General features: G+C 34.2%; 3 protein-coding genes and 1 pseudogene across 3 annotated transcripts; 2 read left to right on the forward strand and 2 right to left on the reverse strand.

The window, feature by feature from the left end:
* Nucleotides 1-365: 365 nt before the first annotated feature.
* Nucleotides 366-2809, forward strand: LOC131638176 (BTB/POZ domain-containing protein At5g03250-like). Its single transcript, XM_058908722.1, has 4 exons — nucleotides 366-427; nucleotides 665-734; nucleotides 952-2109; nucleotides 2293-2809. The coding sequence occupies exons 1-4, from the start codon at nucleotides 366-368 to the stop codon at nucleotides 2698-2700; spliced, it is 1698 nt and encodes a 565-aa protein (XP_058764705.1). The 3' UTR covers nucleotides 2701-2809.
* Nucleotides 2810-7948: 5139 nt separating this feature from the next.
* Nucleotides 7949-10672, reverse strand: LOC131638166 (proline transporter 1-like; annotated as a pseudogene).
* Nucleotides 10673-11961: 1289 nt separating this feature from the next.
* Nucleotides 11962-12432, reverse strand: LOC131638167 (leucine-rich repeat extensin-like protein 6). The gene is made up of 2 exons (XM_058908713.1): nucleotides 12280-12432; nucleotides 11962-12147 (listed from the first exon to the last, which is right to left on the reverse strand). The coding sequence occupies exons 1-2, from the start codon at nucleotides 12430-12432 to the stop codon at nucleotides 11962-11964; spliced, it is 339 nt and encodes a 112-aa protein (XP_058764696.1).
* Nucleotides 12433-15943: 3511 nt separating this feature from the next.
* Nucleotides 15944-17758, forward strand: LOC131638171 (uncharacterized protein At4g04775-like). Its single transcript, XM_058908716.1, has 2 exons — nucleotides 15944-16237; nucleotides 17193-17758. The coding sequence occupies exons 1-2, from the start codon at nucleotides 16040-16042 to the stop codon at nucleotides 17577-17579; spliced, it is 585 nt and encodes a 194-aa protein (XP_058764699.1). The 5' UTR covers nucleotides 15944-16039; the 3' UTR covers nucleotides 17580-17758.
* The last annotated feature ends 5438 nt before the right edge of the window (nucleotides 17759-23196 follow it).

The raw sequence follows: 23196 nt of genomic DNA on the forward strand, positions 1-23196 counted from the left end.
ATTAAGACAAAATAGTAAATAAATATTAAAGAGAGCTAAGTGAAAAGAGTATGATGTATAAGTTAGTGTTAAGTGGAGTAACAGATAAAAAAAAGGTGTAGAAACTAATGGGCCAAGTAATACCTAATTAAAAGGAGTATAGCCCATTTTATTGGAGTGTGTCTACTTGAAATCAAATTTTGTGAATATTTTAATAACACAAAAATTGCGGAAGCATTAGTTTCGGTTATTTCAGTTATGTGAGCTTTAGAGTCGCGAATTTGTGTTGTGGACAATAATCATTCATCACAATCACAATGAAACGGTTCCACTCTGCTCTCTTCTCTCTATCACATTTCAATCTACGTTAACCCAAGCTGCAATCAATGGCATTGCTCAAGCTTGGATCCAAATCTGATGATATTTTTCGTCGCGATGGCCAATCATGGTAGCCATTTTTTTTCCTATTCTTGTTAATCACACCATGATCAAATCAAATCTAATATATGATTTTGTTATCATACAAGAAATATCTATGACCTAAATTATATTTTATGCTCTTTGTTTTTGTTCCTCAAGTGTGATTATGTTAATTCACTTAATTGTGAGTCAATAAGATAGAATGAGGAATGAATTATGTTATAATCTCATAATTTTTTGGCATATGATGGATATCTTGTTGTAGGGTTTGTACAACTGGACTTACTAGTGATGTTACCATTGAAGTAGGCGAAACTTCTTTTTTTCTTCATAAGGTATATGAATTTGGATTTTAGTTGAAAATGATTGTTTGATATAGACACTATCTGCTTTAGGGTTTGTTCCGCTAGGGAACAAGAAATGTTCGGTGAAATTATGAAGTTGAGTCTTGATGGGGCGGAGTAGATCTCAGGTGTGGCGGTGCAGATAGACCTGCAAGGTTAACACTATTTAAATTTATTTGTTTCTGATTCTTGATTTTTTATGATGCAGTTCCCCTTGCTTTCTAGAAGTGGATTACTAAAGAAACTCATCGCGGACTCATCAAACGAGGACGGAACAACTTCCATTTTGCAACTTCATGAAGTACCTGGTGGAGACAAAACATTCGAGATCATAACAAAATTTTGCTACGGTGTAAAACTCGAAATCACACCTTTAAATGTTGTTAGTCTAAGATGTGCGTCAGAGTATCTACAAATGAACGAAAACTACGGTGAAGGAAACTTAGTAGACGTAACCGAAACTTTTCTCAACGAAGTTTTCAGCAGTTGGTCGGATTCGATAAGAGCACTTCAAACATGTGAAGAAGTTAAACCATATGCTGAAGAGCTTCACATAGTTTCAAGATGCATTGATTCCTTGACCATCAAGGCATGTTCTGAGGATATTATATGCTCCGAAACTAAATCTCAAGCTTCGAGTGATGAGTGGTGGTATGAAGATTTGTGTTTGTTAAGTTTACCTTTATATAAAAGACTTATTATATCGGTTGAATCCAAAGGTATGAAACCGGAGAATATTGTTGCATCGTTGATATATTATCTTAGAAGATTTATACCTTTGATGAATAGACAGTCTAGTTTCAATGATAAAGCTAGTGTTAGCCAAGCGACAACACCGAGTAGAAGTTCAGAAACGAATCAAAGGACGTTATTGGAAGAAATCGTAGGGTTGATTCCGAATAAAAAATGTGTCGTACCTTCGAAATATCTCCTTAGGTTGTTAAGAACAGCTATGATATTACATGCGAGTTCATTGTGCATAGAGAATTTGGAGAAAAGGATTGGTTCTCAGCTTGATCAAGTTGAGCTTGTGGATATTTTGATACCAAATATGGGATACTCAGTTGAGACACTTTATGATATCGATTGTATTCAACGGATTATTGATAATTTTATGTCGATGTATCAACCTGCAACAGCTTCAGCTACACCATCATGTGTAAATGAAGATGGATCATTGATTGGTGGTGTTGATGCATTGACACCTATGACAGTTGTGGCTAATTTGTTGGATGCTTATCTTGCTGAAGTGGCTTTGGATGTTAACTTGAAGTTGCCTAAGTTTCAAGCTCTTGCGTCTTCGATTCCTGATTATGCGAGGCCATTGGATGATGGTTTATATCACGCGATTGATGTATACCTTAAGGTAATGGTTGCATCGAGATGTTCATTTCAAAGTTATTACCATTTGAAACTTGAAAGTAATCGTTGTTGACACTTCAAATTTAAAATGTGTCTGATAACAGACACATGCTAAACTTGAAGCGTCAGCAACTATTATTAATTTAGTATGATGATTCTAATGTGAGAAAATTTGTGACGAGTACAGGCGCATCCGTGGCTGATAGATTCGGAAAGGGAACAATTTTGCAGACTTATGAACTGCCAAAAGCTTTCATTAGAAGCAAGCACGCACGCTGCACAAAACGAAAGAGTACCGTTGAGAGTAATCGTGCAGGTCCTATTTTTCGAACAGCTTCGACTTCGAACATCGATTTCTAGCTGGTTGTTTGTTTCGGACAACCTCGAGACTTCACAAAGTGGAAACCTTGGAATCACAAGGAGTAATGGAAATGGTCAGGCGGACACTGTACAAGGTGGTGAAAACTTGAGGGATCGAGTCTCGGAGCTAGAGAAGGAGTGTTCGAGTATCAGAAATGAGATTAAGAAACTCGGTAAAACTAAGAGAGGTTGGAGCATTTTTCCAAGAATTTTCTTTAGAAAACGTTCCTCCTAATGTTGCAATATAGTTGTTATACTTGTTAATGTTCACTGAGAAGTATATATAGCTCACTAGTGGAGATTTTGTTCAACTCCATCTTCTAATTTTTTTTCTCTCAATTGAATACATTGCTCAAATCAATTATAGATAAGGCTCTTTTGGCGAGTGCATTAATTGGCATACCTAGTTGACACCAAAGGCCATGCACAGTCTGGTTATTGTGACATATTGAAAATCTAACAATAACCAAAATTGCAGAAGAACCACAGGCTCAAGATCTGCAAGCTAACTATTGTTTAACAGATTTAATTTAGAAGTGGAATATTCGGAGGTTGTGGCAACTTCATGGCCATTAGCAAGGCTTTTTATATTTGTTATTGTGTATGGATATGTGCAAGAAAATACTGAAGCAACAATCAGGTTATATTCTACATGAAGGCCATCAAGAATTACCAATATATGATTTGATTCTTCAATTGCATAACCAATTGTTGCAAGATTATCTACAACTTTTTGAATAGTTAGAAAGAATTCAGTGAGTTTTCAAATTTTCTTGATGTTGAATCTTGAGTTGAGTGATGTTGGATAGAATTCGGGGTGCCGAGTAAACTTGTAAATTCTTCCGGATTTGAAAAGCATGATACCATTCCACTTTCTTAATCATACTATCCCGGAATCAATATGAGGGTCCTCCCTTTAGCACCAAGAAGAGAAACCACTCTCCACCAAGGAGACACAGAGTGAAGGTAGGCATCTCTACCTCCTGAAACGGAAGACGTCAAAATAACTCCATATCTAGCATATAAAATATCTTTCCAAATTCCTTTGTCTCCCGAGAGTAACTGCCACCTCCACTTATCCAACAGAGTTAAGTTAACCAACCGAAGGTCATAGACATTGAGGCCTCAAAGTTTTTTGAGATTTCAAACATCAGACCACTTAACCCAAGTGATCTTAGATACCCCTCTAACACTACTCTATAGAAACTTTCATTGAATTTTCACTATCTTCTTCCAAACCTTAACGCGTATTTTTAAAAAAGACAAAAATAAGATAGGAATTGCATTAAGAACAAAATTAAGAAGACCCAATCGCCCTCCCAGAGAGACATACATATGTCTCAACGAGTGAAACCGCCTAGAAATGAGGTTAACTAAGGGTTCCCAAGTAGATGACAAATGGGGATTCGCTCCCACCGGGAGACCAAAATACTTAAATAGGATGAACACTTGGTGAAAATGATGGAAGCCGCAGGCTAGGTCAAGGAAAGAAGGATCGAAATTCACCCTAATAAGACTACTCTTGGAAAAATTCACCCTAAGGCTAGACTACTAGCTCAAACACACGGAGGATAGCATTGATGGACCAAAGTTTCTCAATTGAGATATTTTCCAAAATAATTATGTCATCTGCATACTGAAGATGAAAGACCACCAATTCTGAGGAAACCCCTCGAATACTAGTATAAAGTTATTGGTCCATAGCCCATGAAAACAACCCACTAAGACCTTCGTCTACCAGGAGAAAGAGGAAAATAGCTAGTAGATCCCCTTGTTTCACCCCTTTTGAATGCTAATTTCTTGGGTCGGGAAACCATTAACCAAGATCGCAAGATTATTAAAGAAAACACATGCACAAATTCCACCTCACAACTTATCATTAAAACTGAAATGGGAGAGCATATAATCCAGATAGGACCACCTAACAGAGTCACGTGCTTTCTTGAAGTCCACCCTAATTGAAACAAGTTTTCTTATTCTTTTTCACTAGGTCCACCAACTCATTCACAACAATAACCCCATCAACTAGAAACCTACCCTTTAGGAAGTCTGACTGATTAGAAGAGATAAGCTTATCCAAAAAAACTAGATAGCCCCTACCAAAACTTTAGGTATGAGCTTATAAACTTCCTTACCAGTGAATAGGCCAAAAATATCCTAACTTAGAAGTAGAATCAACTTAAAGGATAAAGATCACAAAGAAAGAAGAGAAACCATGAGGAAGAGAAGAAAACTTATGAAATTTCTTAAACATTGTCTTAATCTCATCCCTAAGAAGAGCCCATAACCTCCTAAAAAAATGAGAAATTGAACCCATTAGGACCTGGACCTTTATTCCCATCACATAAAGTAACAACCTGGTCAATCTAAAAAAAAAAGGGTAGTAAGACTAACACAACCCTCCTTCGAGATATATGGGAAAAATCTCATCCAACCTAGGCCGATCAAGAAGAGGCTCTCTAAAATGATTGGAAAAGTAATTAACCACCTCTTGACGAATCTCAAACACTCTCTCCACACAAGCATCATCAACCTTAAGGGATAAAATTGTGTTCTTTCTGGATGTACTCTTAATACAAACATGAGAGAGACTAGTATTTGCATCCCCTTCCTTAAATCACTTAACTATATATCTCTGAAGAAATTAGGCATCTCTAATCTAAAGTAAGGACTAAAGATCCGAAGTAGCCTTCTTCCTAGAGCCAATCTCCTCCACCAAAAGACTGCCCTGCTCAATTTAAAAAATCTAGAGAGCTCACCCCCTGCCTTAAGGAAGCAATCTGGGTTACTATGGTACCAAAGACTTGATGATTATAGAAATTCGACATACCCTTGAAAGCATTGAGCTTCTCTTTCAAAACAAAAACTTTCCAGCCAAAGAATTGAAAACTAGACCAGCTTCTACACACCAACTCACGAAAGAGAGGATGAGAGAGTCAATATTATTGAAACGGAAAGGCTTTATCTCACAACTGATTGGACTATATGAGAATAATAGGATAATGATCCAACGCATCTCTAGGTAGAGCCCATTGAGATGTAGTCCCCCACAACTCCTACCAACCTTCCAATATAAGGATCCTATCCAAGCGACTTGCTGCCTCACCATAAGGCTGGTATTAACTGTAGCTCCTACCTAAAATAGGAAGATTGAGTAAATCCATCTCAGAGATGAAGCCATTGAACTTAATCTAAACATGATTTACAACATTAGGAACAAAGACATCCCCACCAATTCACTCACCCGAAGAATAGACAGAGTTAAAGTCCTCCATATTACACCACACCTCCCCGCCAAGACTTTCCATTCTCAAGAGAAGATCCCTCTATAGAGGTCCCTTTTCTCTCTCAAGCTACACTTAGAATAAATGTTACCAACAAAATAAATCATCTTTTCTACTCCCCACTTGATAGACACACCGATGTTAGTAGTACCAGCAAACGAAAAAAGAGATGAACCCTTTGAAGAGCACCAAATGGAGAGAGCTCACCACTATCACTTGAAGATGGAGAAAAACTCCAATCACGAAAATAATTCCCCCATAAAACATGGACAAAAGAATCAGAAAAATCACTAGTCTTAGTCTCTTGGATTATCCATGAATATTAAAAGGCGCTATCAACATCGAACACAATTCGTGAACATCCTAGGTGACATCAATGGCCTATCTATGTTCTAAATCCACCAAACAATGAATTTCAACCATAGAACTAAACACTAACTTACAATCTAACTGGCATTCTAAATACAATAATTTTAGACGTATCATATTCGGAATGTTCCTAATATATTGCAAGTGCCCACTATGCCAACGTCAAGTTAAATTGAAACTCCTACCGTCAGCATGCTCATGATACTCCATCCGTTTTACAATGAGTGATTCAGCCCACTATTTCACATAGATTAAAAAAAATGTATAAAAGTAAGAAAGAGAATAAATGTTTACCATAGTATCCTTATCATGTATTGAAAATGATAAAAATTTATTAATTAGAGGGTAGAATTGAAAAAAATATATTAAAAATTAAAATTTTAAAATTGACATTGATTATAAAGCAGTAATCTGTCCTTCGAAAAATGATGGTGATATGTTGATGATTTTGTTGCATTCCTTTACTTTGTTTTGGAGAGAAATAATACTATATTATTATCTATTGTTCTAATGAAACGTTGTCTCTTTAACCTTGCTTTTTTATTAACTTTTTAGAATGACTCTTGAGATGATTAGGAAGGTAGCTCGTTATATTGATCATTTTAATCAAACTTAGTATATCTCTTTATTTTCATAGATAAATAATATAATAATATATTTTAGTCGAATATTTAAATTGGTTAACAATCCCTTAAGCGGGTAAAAATATTTCACTTCATGTTTTAGTTTTGTTAAATAAATAATGAATTTTAACAATATAAAACTTTGATTGATCATGTTAAAGTTAAGGATATATCCTTAAAAAATGTTTAAAGATATGTCCTAAAAAAGTGTTTGCACATATAACATTGTATAGCCGTCACTAGTACAAAAATGTTAATTTACACCCGTTTTTTTATTAAATTTACACCCATTATTTTTAATAAAAATCGGGTGTATATCCACAGGGTGAGAAATGTCTAACGAATTTATACCCGTTATTTTTAACAAAAATCGGGTGTAATTGGGCGTAATTACGTTTTTAATTACACTCTGTTTTAATAAAAATCGGGTGTAATTGGGCGTAATTATGTTTTTAATTACACCCTGTTTTAATAAAAATCAGGTGTAATTGGGCGTAATTACGTTTTAATTACACCCTGTTTTAATAAAAATCGGGTGTAAATGAGCTTAATTACATTTTAATTACACCCTGTTTTAATAAAAATCGGGTGTAATTGGGCTTAATTATGTTTTAATTACACCCTATTTTAATAAAAATCGGGTGTAAATATGTTCTTAATTACCCCCTATTTTAGTAAAAATCGGGTGTAAATACGCCATTTATGAATGAACAATTATATTTATTTACACCCTATTTCATAAACACCATTTAGTTATATTTTATTTTCAGTCATAATATTGCAAATACTATAAAATCATACACATAAAAAATCATATTTTAACTAAGTCAAAATATTTTTAATATTAACCAAAAAGTATACAAAATCATGTGCATTCATACTATAAAATCATACACATAAAAATTATATTTTAACTAAGTCATAACACTTTCTTCATATATAAGTTTTCTTCTTCTTCTTTGACTTTTGTTTTTGCAACATTTATATATCCTTATCCTCCAGATATTTGCAAAAACAGCCATGGTAACAACTACCTTGTGGTGAAACAAATGGCTAAATAGATAAAGAGAAAGGCACAAAGGTAACAACTACCTTAAGGTAGCCAATCCTTGTTCGGTCAATGATACATTGATTTTACATATGTGAGCTTAATTCTATTTGTTAATTACTAAAACTAATGCATATAATTCTATTTGGTAATCCACTATCATGCATCCGCAAAGAACTGATACTTTTGGATATTGTTGATGATGAACCGAAGAGCTGAAATAGTTGTTGCTATTGTAAGTAGAAATGAGGATATTGTTGATGATGAACCGAAGAGCTGAAATAGTTGTTGTTATTGTAAGTAGAAATGAAAATATAATGTTGATCCAATGCCATGCCTTCTTCTCAATTCTAGCTCCCTTTCCCTTTATCTTAATTTAAAACAAAATCATAAACAAATTAATTAGTCAAGTATAATAATAATTAATAACATTCTAGTGAGTATAGAGATAATAACCTTAAGAAAGAGCACATGCTTGGGAACATGAAAGTGAGGGGAACAAGTGAAAATGATCCAAGCAAATTTACAAAGTCACCCATAAAAGGAAATGCAGCTGCGAAGAATGTGTTTCCGGTATAGAAGCAGACGCGTAGTAGAAATAAACGTTTAAAATTCTTTCCCGAATGCATACCCTTGTCGATTTCCAGAAATCTAGTGTCCAAAGCCTCGTGAATCGGTGCCACAAACATCTGCATTTTATTTGAACATTAGTTTGTTCAATTGCATCTCAATAAATACTTATATGATGAGACATATGCTAAATACTTACATGTTGAGAAACTATGGATTGTAGAAAAACGATGACATTAACAATGACATTGATCCATCTTGGTCCACTTAAGTTTTCAGGAAAATATGAAGATACCATTGATCCATAAGCCTAATATCCAATTATAGTAACACCATAGTAGAACAAGATTCCCACTGTAAATTGTGAGTACAAGGCTTTTCTCATGTTCTTTACCGCTGGCTTACGTAGAGTTGACTGTATTTCAGGAAGCATGCCACTGGTGTTTGTAACAATGATTGCAGAAATAGCACCAAAGCTATTGAATACCTTGTTCACTTTGCTTCCGGTGATGGTGAAATCTTTGTTGGGGTTTGATTTACCATCTTTGACAACAACAATGAGAAGAAATACAATGTAAGCGAGGGTGATAATTGCAGATGCTCCTAAGTCCTAACCAATTTCTCATTGAAGATAATGTTGGAATGGAGAAGGAAAATATGAGATATGCAGCTCCTGTGATTGCTATGTAATATTGAAGTCTTAAGGGAGAATCACTGAATTCTGAGTTGATTTCCTGTCATATCAAGGTAAAAACAATAATTTTTTCTCAGAATTGACTCATTCGATCAAAACAATAGTTTATGTTTGTAGACTATTTGAAAATAAATATGCAAGGCCTAAAATGCGGTCAAGACTCTCTTGATGCTTTAACAAGAAGGACCATCTAAATATGCATCACATTCCGGCACAACACCGCCATTGGCATGCTGCACAAAAGGTCACAACAGATTCAACTTCAATCATTCAATCTTCCAGCAGAAACTGTAAAATTAAAAATTCACTATCAAAGCATAAGACACTAGCCAGACTTGTGGTGAAACTTCTTCAAAACCTCCAATTAGATGCAACAATATCTATCACACATGTTCTTTACCTCCACCATTTTAGCTTCTTCCTTGTAGATCTTGTATAAATCATCTTTGAAAAACTTTCTTGTCCTAGCCACTAAAAGAAGTTAAATAACATCACTAAATGACATGTCTACTTGCATATATTGTTGTAAGAGTAAACAAGCATTTTAGTACTACAAATTATAAAGGGGCACAATCAATCATAGAAATCTTATTTTTACACACCTAGCTCAAACTGTATCTCCAACTTGCAGAGTTAGTTACTACAAAAAATAGAGCCTCTATATTCTATGTTGAAGAAATATAAACACAAATTCACACAAATGGTAAAGTATCATTGAGAATTAATCAGAAACACCAATTAAGTTGTACAAGTTCTCTTTCTATTCCAAACCATGGTGAAAATGAAGGGAAATGAGAATATTTATGTATGTATTAACTATCACATATAAATAAACCACAGAAATTTGAACCACTTCCATTGATTGTAATTACAAAATATACATTTTAACACTAAACAAGGTACATAAGGATGTAATAGAGAGGCTCTAAAACTTTAATTTTGACCATATAAATCCAGGAAGATTATTCTTACCTTTCATTTATGTAAGACAAGCTCAAAGCAAACAAAAGGCAACCACAAATTGGTGTACACTCCAACAAGAGAACCCAAGTCCCTGCATTTAAAGTCATATAAAAAAATAGTTCTAAGACCCTGCTATGTTAATCAAATTGGTATATATTAGTAGAATCGGTGAGGAACGCTTTACATGGAAGTCGCACTACGACACAACTATATCAAAGTTCTGCCAATCATTTGATGAACCATGAACTTTGATAGCTAGAAACATAATTGTGGTTTATTATAATAAATTTAACTAGAGTAGTGTTTAACATAGGACACATGTATGAAGAAAAAGAAAAACAGGGCATTTCTAAAACATGGAAAGTATAAATAAACAAACCTGTTCAATTTTCAATCTCATCTGCGTGTTACTTAGAACCTTATTTAATAATTCTCAAGAAAAACAGGGAATTTCTAAAACATGGCAAAGTATAAATAAACAAACCCTGTTCAATTTGACGACAATTGATCGAACACCTAGTATGAGTCTCTTGTTTCTCGCAAATAGAATCGTCAACAATCATATACTTAGCCGAAGAAGAGACAAGCCCAACTGTGCCATGTCTATAACTCTCTTCTAAAGATTCAGTAGAAGATTCCACTATAGAGGAGACCATAATCAAGATTTTACACAAAATCAGGATGGGAAAGTAAAATTAGAGAATCTTAACACTAATAGTAAGATTATACCAATTCTATAAACTAGCACTAGTGAGACAAAGGAAAATTAAACCCTACCCAGTTGGATAAACTTTGGCTAGGGTCATACTAAGAACACATTTAAATTGTAATTTCTGATTGGGAAAGATTTTCACACAATATAACAAACATGTCTATTCTTCAACTCTTCAGGACTCAAATATCCACGGCTGGCTCTGTTAACTTAACAGGGTTGATCCCATCTGTATTTGGCAAATTCACAGGAGTGAGAATCGTGATGCCTCGAACAACAATGTTGCTGCATTCAATTTCTGAATATCATATGAGTGCATGATTTCAATCAGGTAAGGCCTTGTATAACTAAGCTCCCCCTTATGAAACTTTTGCCACCACACTTCACCTTGTCCATCTAATGTTCCATTGTCCCCTATTCAAATTCATTGTTAAAGAAACCAAATTTTAGATTAATCCCAAAAGCTTAACCGGATTGTACAGTTCAGTCGTCGATTCGCAATATCTCAAAAGTTACCTGTTATGACTACATCAGTGAGGTTGGTTCCAAAAATCAGACTACTATATCGTCCGCCTTGAGTGTGCAAGACTAGTTAAGCTAATAATCAAACCTGAGAGGCAAGAATGACATCATCTGTTTTCATACAAAGCACTTGTAAGACATTTAGGACTTTAAATACAAGTAAATTTAATCACACTCACATGTATACACTAAGGCATTCCAAGGCACATCCATATCCCACTTAATTTCCCGACACCACATAGCAAACCACCTCATCTAGAATTATCTAGTAAGTGCATTAAACAAAAGAACAAAATCAAAAAGTATATGAGCACAAGTACTTAAATCCATCCATTCTTGCATGTGAACAAACATGATAACAAATAATTATGAAAAATAACTTAATTTAAGTTGTTTAACGGCATGTTTTTTCTATTTTACAGAAACAAGAATTTTAGTTTCCCAATTATTAAATCACTAGAGTAAAGTAATAGTCCATGTTTCGAAATTCTACCGTTTTTTTCCTTACACCACTGTTTGATAAATCTAAATTGAGCACAGGAGAAAAATCCCACGGATTTGGAGCATTGATCGATATAATCCTTAAAATATCTATATATGACTGTCATAAACATTGACCTTAAAGAACACAGAGATATTCAGATACCTAAATGATAAACAGAAATTATCATCATAAAAAAGAAAGAACAAAATAACTGACAAACATACCAATCAATTTTGCTGTTGTTGATTTGGAGCATTTGGTGGAGGAGGCATGCCAGACCGAGGTGGACCATACGCTGGAACACCACTTCCAGGAGGAGGAGGCATGCCGGGACGTGGCGGCTGTTGCATTCCAGGACGAGGTGGAGGAGGTCCTCTCAACATCTGTCCAGGAGGAGGTGGTCCCATATGTCTCTGTCCTTTTTCTCCCATCAACATTCAAAGCACTTCAAGTACATTACATTTGCATATTCACATAGATGTACTGACTCAGATGATCTACCGCCGTCTAAAGGCTTGTGTGTTCGAAGTTTGTCCATCGCCAACCGCTCCAAACTCCGTCACTAAGGCACTGTAAGCTCTGCAGCTCATAGCACAGTACTCAACATAGTGCTCCTCAGCCGGGTTTTTTCGGCTCTCAACTACATTCAAGCTTAGGAAAGCAACCAATAGAGACAGTAACAACAATAACACATCCATAGGAAAGAAATATGAGAAATCAACAATGTTAAGCTATAGATACATGTATAGGTCTGTGTTTATATATAGAGATATATAAATGGTAGTGATTATTAAGCATTATATTTTGCACTTCCTCACTCCACCCACCCACTCAAGCTGAAATTATTATAGAGTTGGAAAATATTGAAATGTGATCTGGACCTTTCAAGGAAGAATTTGAAGTATAAGTCAGAGTATCATTTACCATAAAGAGAACCATTATTATAAAGAAAAATGACAATGAGCAGGTCGAGATCCTTTCCTTGCAGAAGGTGTATATGAAGAAGTCCTTCAAAGTTCAAAGAGACATTTTTACAAACACTTTCCATGCATCCATCTCTCACATTTGAAAGTTCAAATTTACCTATTAACTTTACATTTAGCATAAACAAATTGTTGAGAAATTACAAGAAAAAAAATCATAAAGTTATATAGAAGCGTCCTAAATTGTTATTGTAGATTGAATCAGATAACGATGATCAATAACGTTGCTGCGTTGAGCTCACCTGTGTTCTGGAATCGTTGCAGTTGTGTGTGTCAGTTTTCGTTTTTGCCGATGATGATGATGATGTGGTCCGTGAGGTGAAGCTCGCGTCGGTGTTTGCGATTGCGTTGAAGATTGGAGGATATGTAGGTTGTGCTTCTGTTGTTGATGCACCGTGGTTGCTGTTGAATCTGCTTGATGGATAAAGTTGTGTCGATGTGCTGCAGATGGATGATGGGTTCTGTATGTTGCGGTGCTACGATCTGAATATTGAGGCAAGTGAAGTTGTATGTTGGAGACTGACTCTCTTGCAGGTTTAGATGCGTCAATGTAACAAATGTTTGAAGATTGTGGATATGTTCATTTGGGGTGTCGAGTTGAGTTATGAAATTTAATAATTTTTTTAAACAATTTAAATTTACACCCTTTTTAAATTTAATGGGAGTAATTGATATCTGATTATAATAATATTTTTAATTTACACCTGATTTTTAATAAATAGAGTGTAATTTGTCACATGTTAATCCTTAAAATGAAACTTTATTTACAAAATTGCCATCACGTTTCTAATTTACACCCGTTTTTAGAATATCGGGTGTAAATTTTTAAATTATATTATTCTTTTTGTACTAGTGCGTGAGGAGGTTAGAGACTATAGTCAAATATACAAAATATTTAATATAATTTTTTCTGTCTCAAAATAAATAATTTATATAAAAAAATTAAATTAATTAAACCAAATTTTTATTTAAATTTTTTTATAAAAAATATTGTTGCAAATATATATATATATATATATATATATATATATATATATATATATATATATATATATATATATATATATATATATATTTTAAAACAAAACAAATGAGTTCTATATCAGGTAACAAATGATATTTAAGAATGTAACGGTTTGATTTTGATGAGTTTTAAATCAAAGAAAATTTTCAAGTCGACGAAATTTTATCAATTCAATTTGATTATATTTTAAATATCTTTTTAGAAATAAAACTTCATCAAATTAACCGACTTAGTTTGATTTAGTTGATTGGTTTAAAACACATTTTTTTACGGATAGCATAGAAAATTTTATTTGAAGAAGAATAATAACAGAGTAAAAAATATTGTAAGAAATGTATGATTATTTTAAAAACTATCAGCTCTACAAATAAATTTTTCACGTTCTGTATTTTCAAACAACCTCGAATTAAATTTAATAAATTCATATAATATACTAAAAATTTAATAAATTCATATAATATAATGATAATAGTTCATCATCAAATACAAATAAATTCACCCTTAAACTAACTAAATTCATACAGCATATTCAACATAATAGTAGATCACCATCAAATACAAATAAATGCATAATACATATTCAAAGTGATGATAATTCACCATCAAATACAAATACAATCATCATAAAATTATGTTCTTCATCAAAATACTAATATAATTAAAATAAAACTCTAATTCCAAAGATGGAAATTGAGAAAACTAACTAAAAAATTGTAAAGTGAAGCAACACATACATGATGTGTTGTGTTTGTGTTGGACCAGCTATTCATGGAATGCAAGTATATGATGATTATACACATTGTTTTAGTTCATCGGTTATGTAGTTTTTAAAATGACGATTGTGAACTGAACCAAACTAGTTCGGTTTTTGTTCTGTTCAGGAACTAGTAATAGCTAGAGATCGAATAAAATAGATCTCAAATGCGTTGAAGTGGGCTACCCGTATAACAGGGCGGGGATGAATCTGCAAGTTTAACACTTCAATACTTAAGTCATTGAAAATGAAAAAATAGCTTGAGTGTGTGAATAAGAGAATACCTAATGTGGCGCGGATTGCGCTCTATTTAGTATGAGCGGTTAAAACTGTCTTTGTGCAATATCTAGCGTCTCGTGCGGATTTTCTTCCCAACTGAGGAAAATGTGATGGAGGTTAGAATCAGGTGTCCTCGCCAAGGGTAAGGCCTCACTCGCTTTGTGCATCCTTCTGTGCAATGCGTGCTATTGACCCTTTCATTGTGGGCATTACGAGTGGCTCAGAATAGTTCGTTTGTTCAATTCGAGTTTTAAACAAAACCAGAATATCTTTTTTTTCTCTCGATTTTATTTGGATATTCAATTTCTTTGAATCAGCTTACAAATTAATAATACATGCGAAGTTATATTTAAAAATCTAAATTTTAAATTAAATATTGTTTCCGATAAATTTCATTTACCTGTGAAATTCTTATTAAAACAAACCCTAAATGTAGACATATTTTGTTCCTAAATTTGAATTATAACTAGTTATATTTTAAAAATTTAACGGGATCCTATTTCATTGGTGATTATGTTTGAATAACATGAAATGAACGGAGCGGAGTGGGATAGAGCGGAATGAAGTGGAGCGGAATAAAAATAATATTCCATTGTTTGGAAATTGTATGACGGAACAAGGCAAATTGTTCATTTCATCCAAATTAGAGGTGAAGAAATATGATGGTAAGTGGTGGAATGGAATAAAATTCATACCACTCAATTCCGCTCCGCTCCATCTGTTTTTAAATTATCCAAACAATGAAATATTATTTTATTCTATCTCATTCCGCTTCCAATTCCATCAATTCAAACAAAGCCTAAAAGTTAATTATAATTTTGAATGGCAGAGTCTTAAGCTACTATTTCATATGTTCAAATATATAAAAAGAACATTTAAAATCTTTGCATTTTAATTTTAAATGTATAAGTTGAAAATTTCTTTTTAAAATACATAAAAAAATAGGCATCAATTTGATTACATGTAAAATAAAATATAACTATTTGTTCACGAGAATAGAAAAAAATATATAAGAAAAAGAAACACGCTAGTCCCCTTTCATTTACTTGTACATGTTAATAATCACTAACATACTCGATAGGCCATTAGTTTGTTTTCAAAATGACATTTATTTAATTTTTAAATTAAAATAAGAGTCATATAAAATGTTCACATGTTGGTTCTCTATGTTTCATTAAATCTCTAACCTCCAAATCAATTTCTTCTTCTTCTTTCTCACATAGAGGTGTCTATTGACTAATCTTAATTGGTTCTTTGTGTACAAAATGAAGGGTGTTGTTAGATTTGAGACTTCACCAATACTCTCCAAACGTGAAGTGAATTGGAGTGAACGTTTTTCAAGTGTTGATACTAATGAAAGTGTTGTTGCTCCTACATGCAAATGTGGAAAAAAGTGCATTTTATACATCTCAAAGACGTCTAAGAACCCTAATACACCCATCTTTAGGTGTCCCTATTTTAAGGTTAGTAATCACTTGTTTTCAATATTTCTCAAATTAGATTTTGAATCATACTTGTTAAATTTTTTAGGTTAAAAATTTAAATAATATTGTAGCGAGATAATTTTAATGAACACTATGAAGAAGGAAAAACCAAATATATTAGTGATGGACGGGCTTCACAATATGGCCATAGGCCGCTTGAATTTGATATTAGGCTCTTCTATTGGATTCGTGTCGTTCTAAGTAGTCTTTGCTTGTCCAATAAACATGAGTGATGACGTGTGACAATATTTTACTTATTCAAGAGTGAGTCCGTGAGAAACTAGTTTTTCTTACGATTCTAAGGAGACTAAGGGTCTGTTTGAAATGGTTTTTGTTTTTAGTTTTTAAAAACTGAAAAGTAAAAATCAAAACACAATTTAGCCATTTCAGTTTTTTGCTTTTAAAAACTGAAAAATTGTGAAGAGTTTTTAAAAACACATTTGTAAAATATTATATTCAAACAAGTTTTTAGTTTTTAAATTTTCAAAAACTAAAATAGAGTTTTTAAAAAGCCTTTCAAACAGGCCCTAAGTCTCCTCTTGGCTACGTCCCCTAGTCGTGGTCGTGGAATTAGGATAAACCACTCTTTGGCTCTCTAACCCCAGTCCAATAAATTTCCAATTTTTCTTTAAAAAATTATACGCATAGTTTCTCACCACGTTATGTGATTTAGTTTTAATCACTATCAAAACACAATACCATATAAAATTCTACAAACACAGGACTACTATTATTGTACTTTTTAGCAAGTATAAATCTCAAAAGCAAAAATGATATATTTACAAGAATTAAAAAAATATTTTTACAAATACTAAAAACTAAAAATAATATACTTGCAAATACTAAATAATATATTTAAACTTGTTTTTTTATTTATTTTGTTGTTGCAATTTTAATTAGAATTTGTATAATTAATTTTGGTTAATTTTTACAGCAACACAATAGGCCACATTGCAACTACTTCATGCAGAAGGATAAATTTATTGAGTCACAAACCACAATGATTGGGATGCAGTCAAAAGCCACAATAGTTGAGTTGCTTGAAGCTAGGATTAATGAAATGGAGAAAGATGTGAAAATTATGAAATTTAAGATAGAGAATGATATCGAAGCTAAAATCATCCAATTGGAGAGAGATATAGAAGTCAAAATTAATCAATTTGAGAGGGATATAGAAATGGCTAAAACACAAATAATTCAAATGCAAGTGAGAATGGAAGAAGGAAAAAATTGGAAAAGATGTGTAAAAGCAGTAGGGGTTGTGATTGTGATTTGGTTATATCCTTTTGTGTTTGGGAGTAGAAAAAGATTATGCAAGTAATCTCTGAAGTTAAATTTAGGTGTATTTATTTTGGTGTGATGTTGTATTTTGAGTTTGTAATAAATTGTGTTAATTTTATTCTTAAAATCTAGCCCAATGGGAAATACTAATATGGTAAGGTTGAATATTTTATTTATGTTCGAATCTAAATTGTTGCAATTAAGTATGCGTTTTAGGAACTAATGATTGAGTTAGTATTTGAATTTGTTTTCTATGAATGATTTGTTCTTTTTCAAGTTTTTTATTTATTTTTTAGTTGTTTTTTATTAATAAAACTCTTTATTAATGAGAAATAATAATAATAATAATAATAATAATAATAATAATAACAATAATAATTATAATAATAATAATAATAATAACAATAATAATAATAATAATAATAATAATAATAATAATAATAATAATAATAATAATAATAATAAATAAACAAAGAAAATGTGGAGCATGTACCAAACTCATCAAAAGTAAAAAATGAAGAGAAAAGGTAATTAGTTAAATCAAAAGAATCTTTAAAATAATTGTCTCAATTATTCTAAAATATTTCATCACATGTCATAGCTTCAATATATCATGCTTAAGCCAATTTATCCGCAATGGTATTTTCTTTGCAAAAGATATAAGAGATTTTAAATATAAGCATGTTATTGGTCCAACCAGCCAATAACTTTTTAAATAATTAATTTTTTATTGGAAAAAGTTTGAGTTGCAAGGGCTGAATCACTCTTTAACAATAGGTGTTTCATCCCTTTTGATGTGTTGTCGGCCACATATTTTTCGATCACGGTAAGATCAGTGGCGCCGTCTGTGGGAATCTTTTGTTTCCCCATCTTTTCTTTTCCTAAAACCAAAAGATAAAAAAAAATCTCAGTAATTGATCATGGCCGGTCAGGCGACAACAATATCGATGGTCCCGAAACCGCCATCTCCATCATTTGTAATGCTAACAACGACAATGAAATGTTGTTACAAGAGGAAGGAACCCCAACGAGGAGAGACGGGCACACCGCTTCCCCCTCATCCAACAACGCGGATGATAACTCCCTTCAATTCATCGAAACCCGCAAAGGTCTAGAGAAGACGCCGAAGAAATTTCAGTCAATTTCGGTGTCGTCCAACACCGGCTCGACCATGGATGCCTTGTTCGCAGGACTCAACCAGACAAATGCATTGATTTACCAGCAAAACGAAAGGATAAGAGCATTGGAGAAGGACCTTCGTTCACGCTCTCTCCCGCGGAGACACTAACGCTATGAGTCCCAAAGCCCTTTGCCTAGACAACTGTGCTGCCGCCCGACGTTGGAAAATCCGCAGCCGTTGATGATAAAAAAAAACACAACTCTTCTCCTCCCCATGAGGATCGAAGCTCTCCGGGTACCAAGAAAAACAAGGCCAGTCAACCTTCGTTTGCCTCTACCCCAAAGAAAAGGGTTGGCAAAAGAACTTGTCGCCACACTGCGATGACAACCCTCGACGAGAAAGGTATGACCACTCTTGTCACAGTCGCCAGTTTAGAGTGACGAAGACGACCTTTGCGGTCCATTATCTCGAGCAATCATGAACGCTCTCCTTCCCTTTGCATTGGAAAAACCACCGAACTTAGGAACGTATGATGGCACGACTGACCCCCGACGAGTACATCAAAAACATTGATGCTCTGGTCGATTATCATGGTGTTAAAGACGCCATGAAATGCAGGTTATTCCCCACTACTTTGAGGAAGGGTGCCATGACTTGGTACAAGAGCCCCGCGGACGAATCCATCACTTCCTGGAAAGACCTAGGAAAACAATTTTTGAGGCACTTCACTGCTTCTCGTCACCATCCAAAATCTGAGGCGACAATCAAAGCAACCATGTAGGGGAAAGAAAAATCTCTCCGAGCCTACATCGAGAGGTTCAGTTGGGAAGCTGTCTAGATTCTAACTAACAAAGTTCTTATTCATATCGAGAACGTGAAGTACATTATTACAAGTAAATTTCTTCCCAGGGGTGAAGTGGAGTTACACGGTTCCCATTTTAACGACCCTTAAATGTCCTTCATTTTCCATTTGAACCTTTTGTCCATCGGTGACTTCAAAATAGGTTTTGAATGTCATTTTGTCTTATGAAACAAGGATAGTATCACAAGTATCATACCACAATCCTTGTACATCACCTTTAATCGCCATAATTTTGTTCATAATAGCAATTATGCTATCATCAGCTTGAACAACATTTGCCTCATCTTGGGACTTGTTGTGCTTGCAATCTCGAGCATAACGATCGTGTTTGACACACATAGTAGTCGCCTTTCAGGCCTTTTAATCCTCCAGAATTATTGAATTTAGTTTGATCATTCTTAGGACCGAGATAGTTTTTCTCATCATTTAGCTTGCTTCTTCTTACTTTTGTGCTCATCACACTAGCTTTAGAAAATTCAACAGTCTCAAATTTCTCTCTATCTTTTGATTCCTCCTCGATTTGAAGATGTTTACGGATTTTCTCCAATGAGAAGTCCTCGAAATTATGGAGAAACTTCTTCCTATAAATTTTTCAAAAAGATGACAATTTTGCAATAATTGCACCAACTCAAAAAGCTTTAGTAATATTGATCCTCATAACCTTCTGTTTGTTTACAAGAACTTGTAATTCGTGCACTTGTGCAAGTATAGGTTTTGAATCCAACATTTTAATATCAAAATACTTAGAAATTAGAAACATTTTAGTACCTTACTCCTCAAAACAGAATTTGAACTCGAGTGCCTTTCAGATTTCCCTTGCAAATTGATTGACTCCATACAGAGGCTGCATAAAAGATACGATAGTGTGTTCAAAATATGCCCATGACACAACACTTTACCCTTCTTTTGTTTCTAGCATTCAGTCTTGAGTTCGTCACAATCATTGTCTTGTGATTTTGGAATTAGTGCCAATTCAGGATCCAAAAAATAGAAGATCTTTAATGCAATTAGGAGGAAGATCATCATATCTTTCTAGCGAGTGAGGTTTCTCCCATCGAAACAGTTTAACTTGACAAGGTTCTGATTCATCATTTTAATGCTTAAAACTGAGGCTTTAATAGCCATTATTTGAGATACTATTAGATTGCTAGTGAGAAACTGTAAGTTAAATGGGTCAAAACTGAAATCGTGCATATGAACACTTTCCTAATAGTATTTCAAGCGCTTTCTAACTGTCTTAGAGTCTACACACCAGAGATATTCAACATATCTTTGAGTTTGCATAAGATAGATGAAAACTCGAATGGGGGAAGAGAGAAATTTAAAATTTACAATGAAGTGGAAAAGTTCAATTTGTGTGTGTTTCTTAATCCAAAACAATCTATTTATAGAATGAATAATGTTGTTTCACAAGGTTCTGACTCTTGATAAATGACACCCTCAATTGCTCTGATGTGTCGTGTTTAAATGTCACCTACAAGCCACTATTATCATCACTACTGTAACGACCCAGAGTACTTTTGGGATGATCGACTGACCCCACAAACCAACACGGGTCTTTTCAGCATGTTTTGACCTCACTCCCATGCTTTCCGGGAAACTTCCCAGAAGGTCACCCATTCCAGAATTGCTCCAAGTCAAGCACGCTTAACTGTGGAGTTCTTATGGAACAGGCTACCGAAAAGAAGATGCATCTTGTTAGTATAGGTAGTACCTATCAATCCTTATAAGTTTTCCTTCAACCATGCAGTCTTATACCTGCACGGCCTCAAGATCCCTCTGATTCTGATGTGGCGACCACCTTTTTCCTCTTCAGCCTCAGGTGTTCCATGCGGCGCAACCACCCCTCGCCTTCTTCGGCCTCGGGTGTTACATGCCCACCATCTTCTGCATGGTTCGTCCTCGAACCATATCGTACTAGGAGAGGTCTGACTCTGATACCATTTGTAACGCCTCAGACTGCTTTAAGGATGATCGACTGGCCCCACAAACCAACACGGGTCTTTTCAGCATGCTTTGACCTCACTCGCACGCTTTCCGGGAAACTTCCCAGAAGGTCACCCATTCCAGAATTGCTCCAAGTCAAGCACGCTTAACTGTGGAGTTCTTATGGAACGGGCTACCGAAAAGAAGATGCATCTTGTTAGTATAGGTAGTACCTATCAATCTTTATAAACTTTCCTTCAACCATGCAGTCTTATACCTGCACAGCCTCAAGATCCCTCTCATTCCGATGTGGAGACCACCTTTGCCCTCTTCGGCCTCAGGTGTTCCATGCGGTGCAACCACCCCTCGCCTTCTTCGGCCTCGGGTGTTACATTAAGTGATTAAATAAAATGACCTTACTATGTTGGATTTAGAATTGGAAGAAGGAAGAGCTATCATAACACAAAGAGGAATAGGGTTTGGAGGAGAGGTGAAGAAGAGAGCCATGGCGGAAGAGAAAAGCTAGAGGAAGTCCAATTTTTGCAGCAAATTTCTGCAGTGAAACACCTTAGTAAAACAAACATTTCTCCCAATCCAACCATTGGATCGTCGCGGTTCTTGGACACAACGTTCCAGACTCGTAGAGGTTTTTGGTGCGTCTCTGCACGTTGTTAGAAAAGATTTTCGGAGAAAAGTTGGAAGCGGCGACATAAGCTATGACAACCGGGAGAGTAGAGCAATCTCATATCCAAGGTAACAGTGGGGTTCTAGCTCTATAAACGGGATTATGATGAATGATATGTGGGGGTTATGGTTGTATGATTGCCTCTGTTTTGTGTGTGGTGATTGTATTGTTGAATGTTGAAATTGATTGACGTCGGTGAATAAGGTTATAAAAGTTCAATCAATGGTTGTGGGAAATTAACCTAGGGGGAGTATTGATCTTTTTAATGTAACACCCTGGATTTCCGCTTACCCCGCAGGACTTCCGGCCTACCAAGCATGTCACCAGCTTAATCAATAATCCCCCCAAGGTCCGCTTACCGGCTGCCCAGGAAATATTGTTTTTGCCTCCCGCAGGAATCGAACCATGTACTTAGGGGTTAAGTACATATTCATTGCAAACTTTATTTTAATGTCCGCGCCGCGTCACCAAAAGTTCGTAAAGAAAAATAGGGCGAGATGAGACAAACATATTAGAGGGTAAAAGTCTAAAACTTTGACTCGTGTTGTAAAAACTTACGGACAAATTAGACATACCCGACAGACTGGACTTATTTTATCATCTAACTACATAAGTACCCGTTACTTAATTGAAAAAAGTTATTTTTGTTTGCAACAAATAAGTTATTTAAAGTTTTTTCTACATTAAACATACCCAATTTTAATTTTAATTTTAATAAGAGATTAATTGAAATACTATATCAATCTAAAACCATTTTATATTATCATCCAATCAAAATGCATCATTTTAACATATAAATATAGAATTAAAAATAAAAAAACTTATAATTTAATCATTTTAATAATTACTTGTTCTATATTTCTCTTTTATATGTCATAATAATAATTACATGATAAAGTGGTTTTACAATAAAAGTGTATGATAAAGTGGTTTTATAATGAAAATGTATTCTAATGAATACTCCTATTATAATTATCTCATTTGTATTTTTTTAATGTATTTTAAAATAAATATTTTTTTAGAATATTAATACAATATTTTTTATATTATTATATCTCTATTTA

The sequence above is a fragment of the Vicia villosa genome, unplaced genomic scaffold (genome assembly GCF_029867415.1).
Source record: "Vicia villosa cultivar HV-30 ecotype Madison, WI unplaced genomic scaffold, Vvil1.0 ctg.002202F_1_1, whole genome shotgun sequence".
NCBI lineage: Eukaryota > Viridiplantae > Streptophyta > Magnoliopsida > Fabales > Fabaceae > Vicia > Vicia villosa.

Excerpts from the sequence above, each read along its gene's own strand:
- LOC131638176 (XM_058908722.1), top strand. The coding sequence starts at position 366 with ATGGCATTGCTCAAGCTTGGATCCAAATCTGATGATATTTTTCGTCGC. Across the intron at positions 428-664 it reads CGTCGCGATGGCCAATCATG|GGTTTGTACAACTGGACTTA; the intron begins GTAGCCATTTTT and ends ATCTTGTTGTAG. Across the intron at positions 2,110-2,292 it reads CGATTGATGTATACCTTAAG|GCGCATCCGTGGCTGATAGA; the intron begins GTAATGGTTGCA and ends TGACGAGTACAG.
- LOC131638167 (XM_058908713.1), bottom strand. The coding sequence starts at position 12,432 with ATGGATGTGTTATTGTTGTTACTGTCTCTATTGGTTGCTTTCCTAAGC. Across the intron at positions 12,148-12,279 it reads TAGTGACGGAGTTTGGAGCG|AGACATATGGGACCACCTCC; the intron begins GTTGGCGATGGA and ends GAAAAAGGACAG.
- LOC131638171 (XM_058908716.1), top strand. The coding sequence starts at position 16,040 with ATGAAGGGTGTTGTTAGATTTGAGACTTCACCAATACTCTCCAAACGT. Across the intron at positions 16,238-17,192 it reads TTAGGTGTCCCTATTTTAAG|CAACACAATAGGCCACATTG; the intron begins GTTAGTAATCAC and ends TAATTTTTACAG.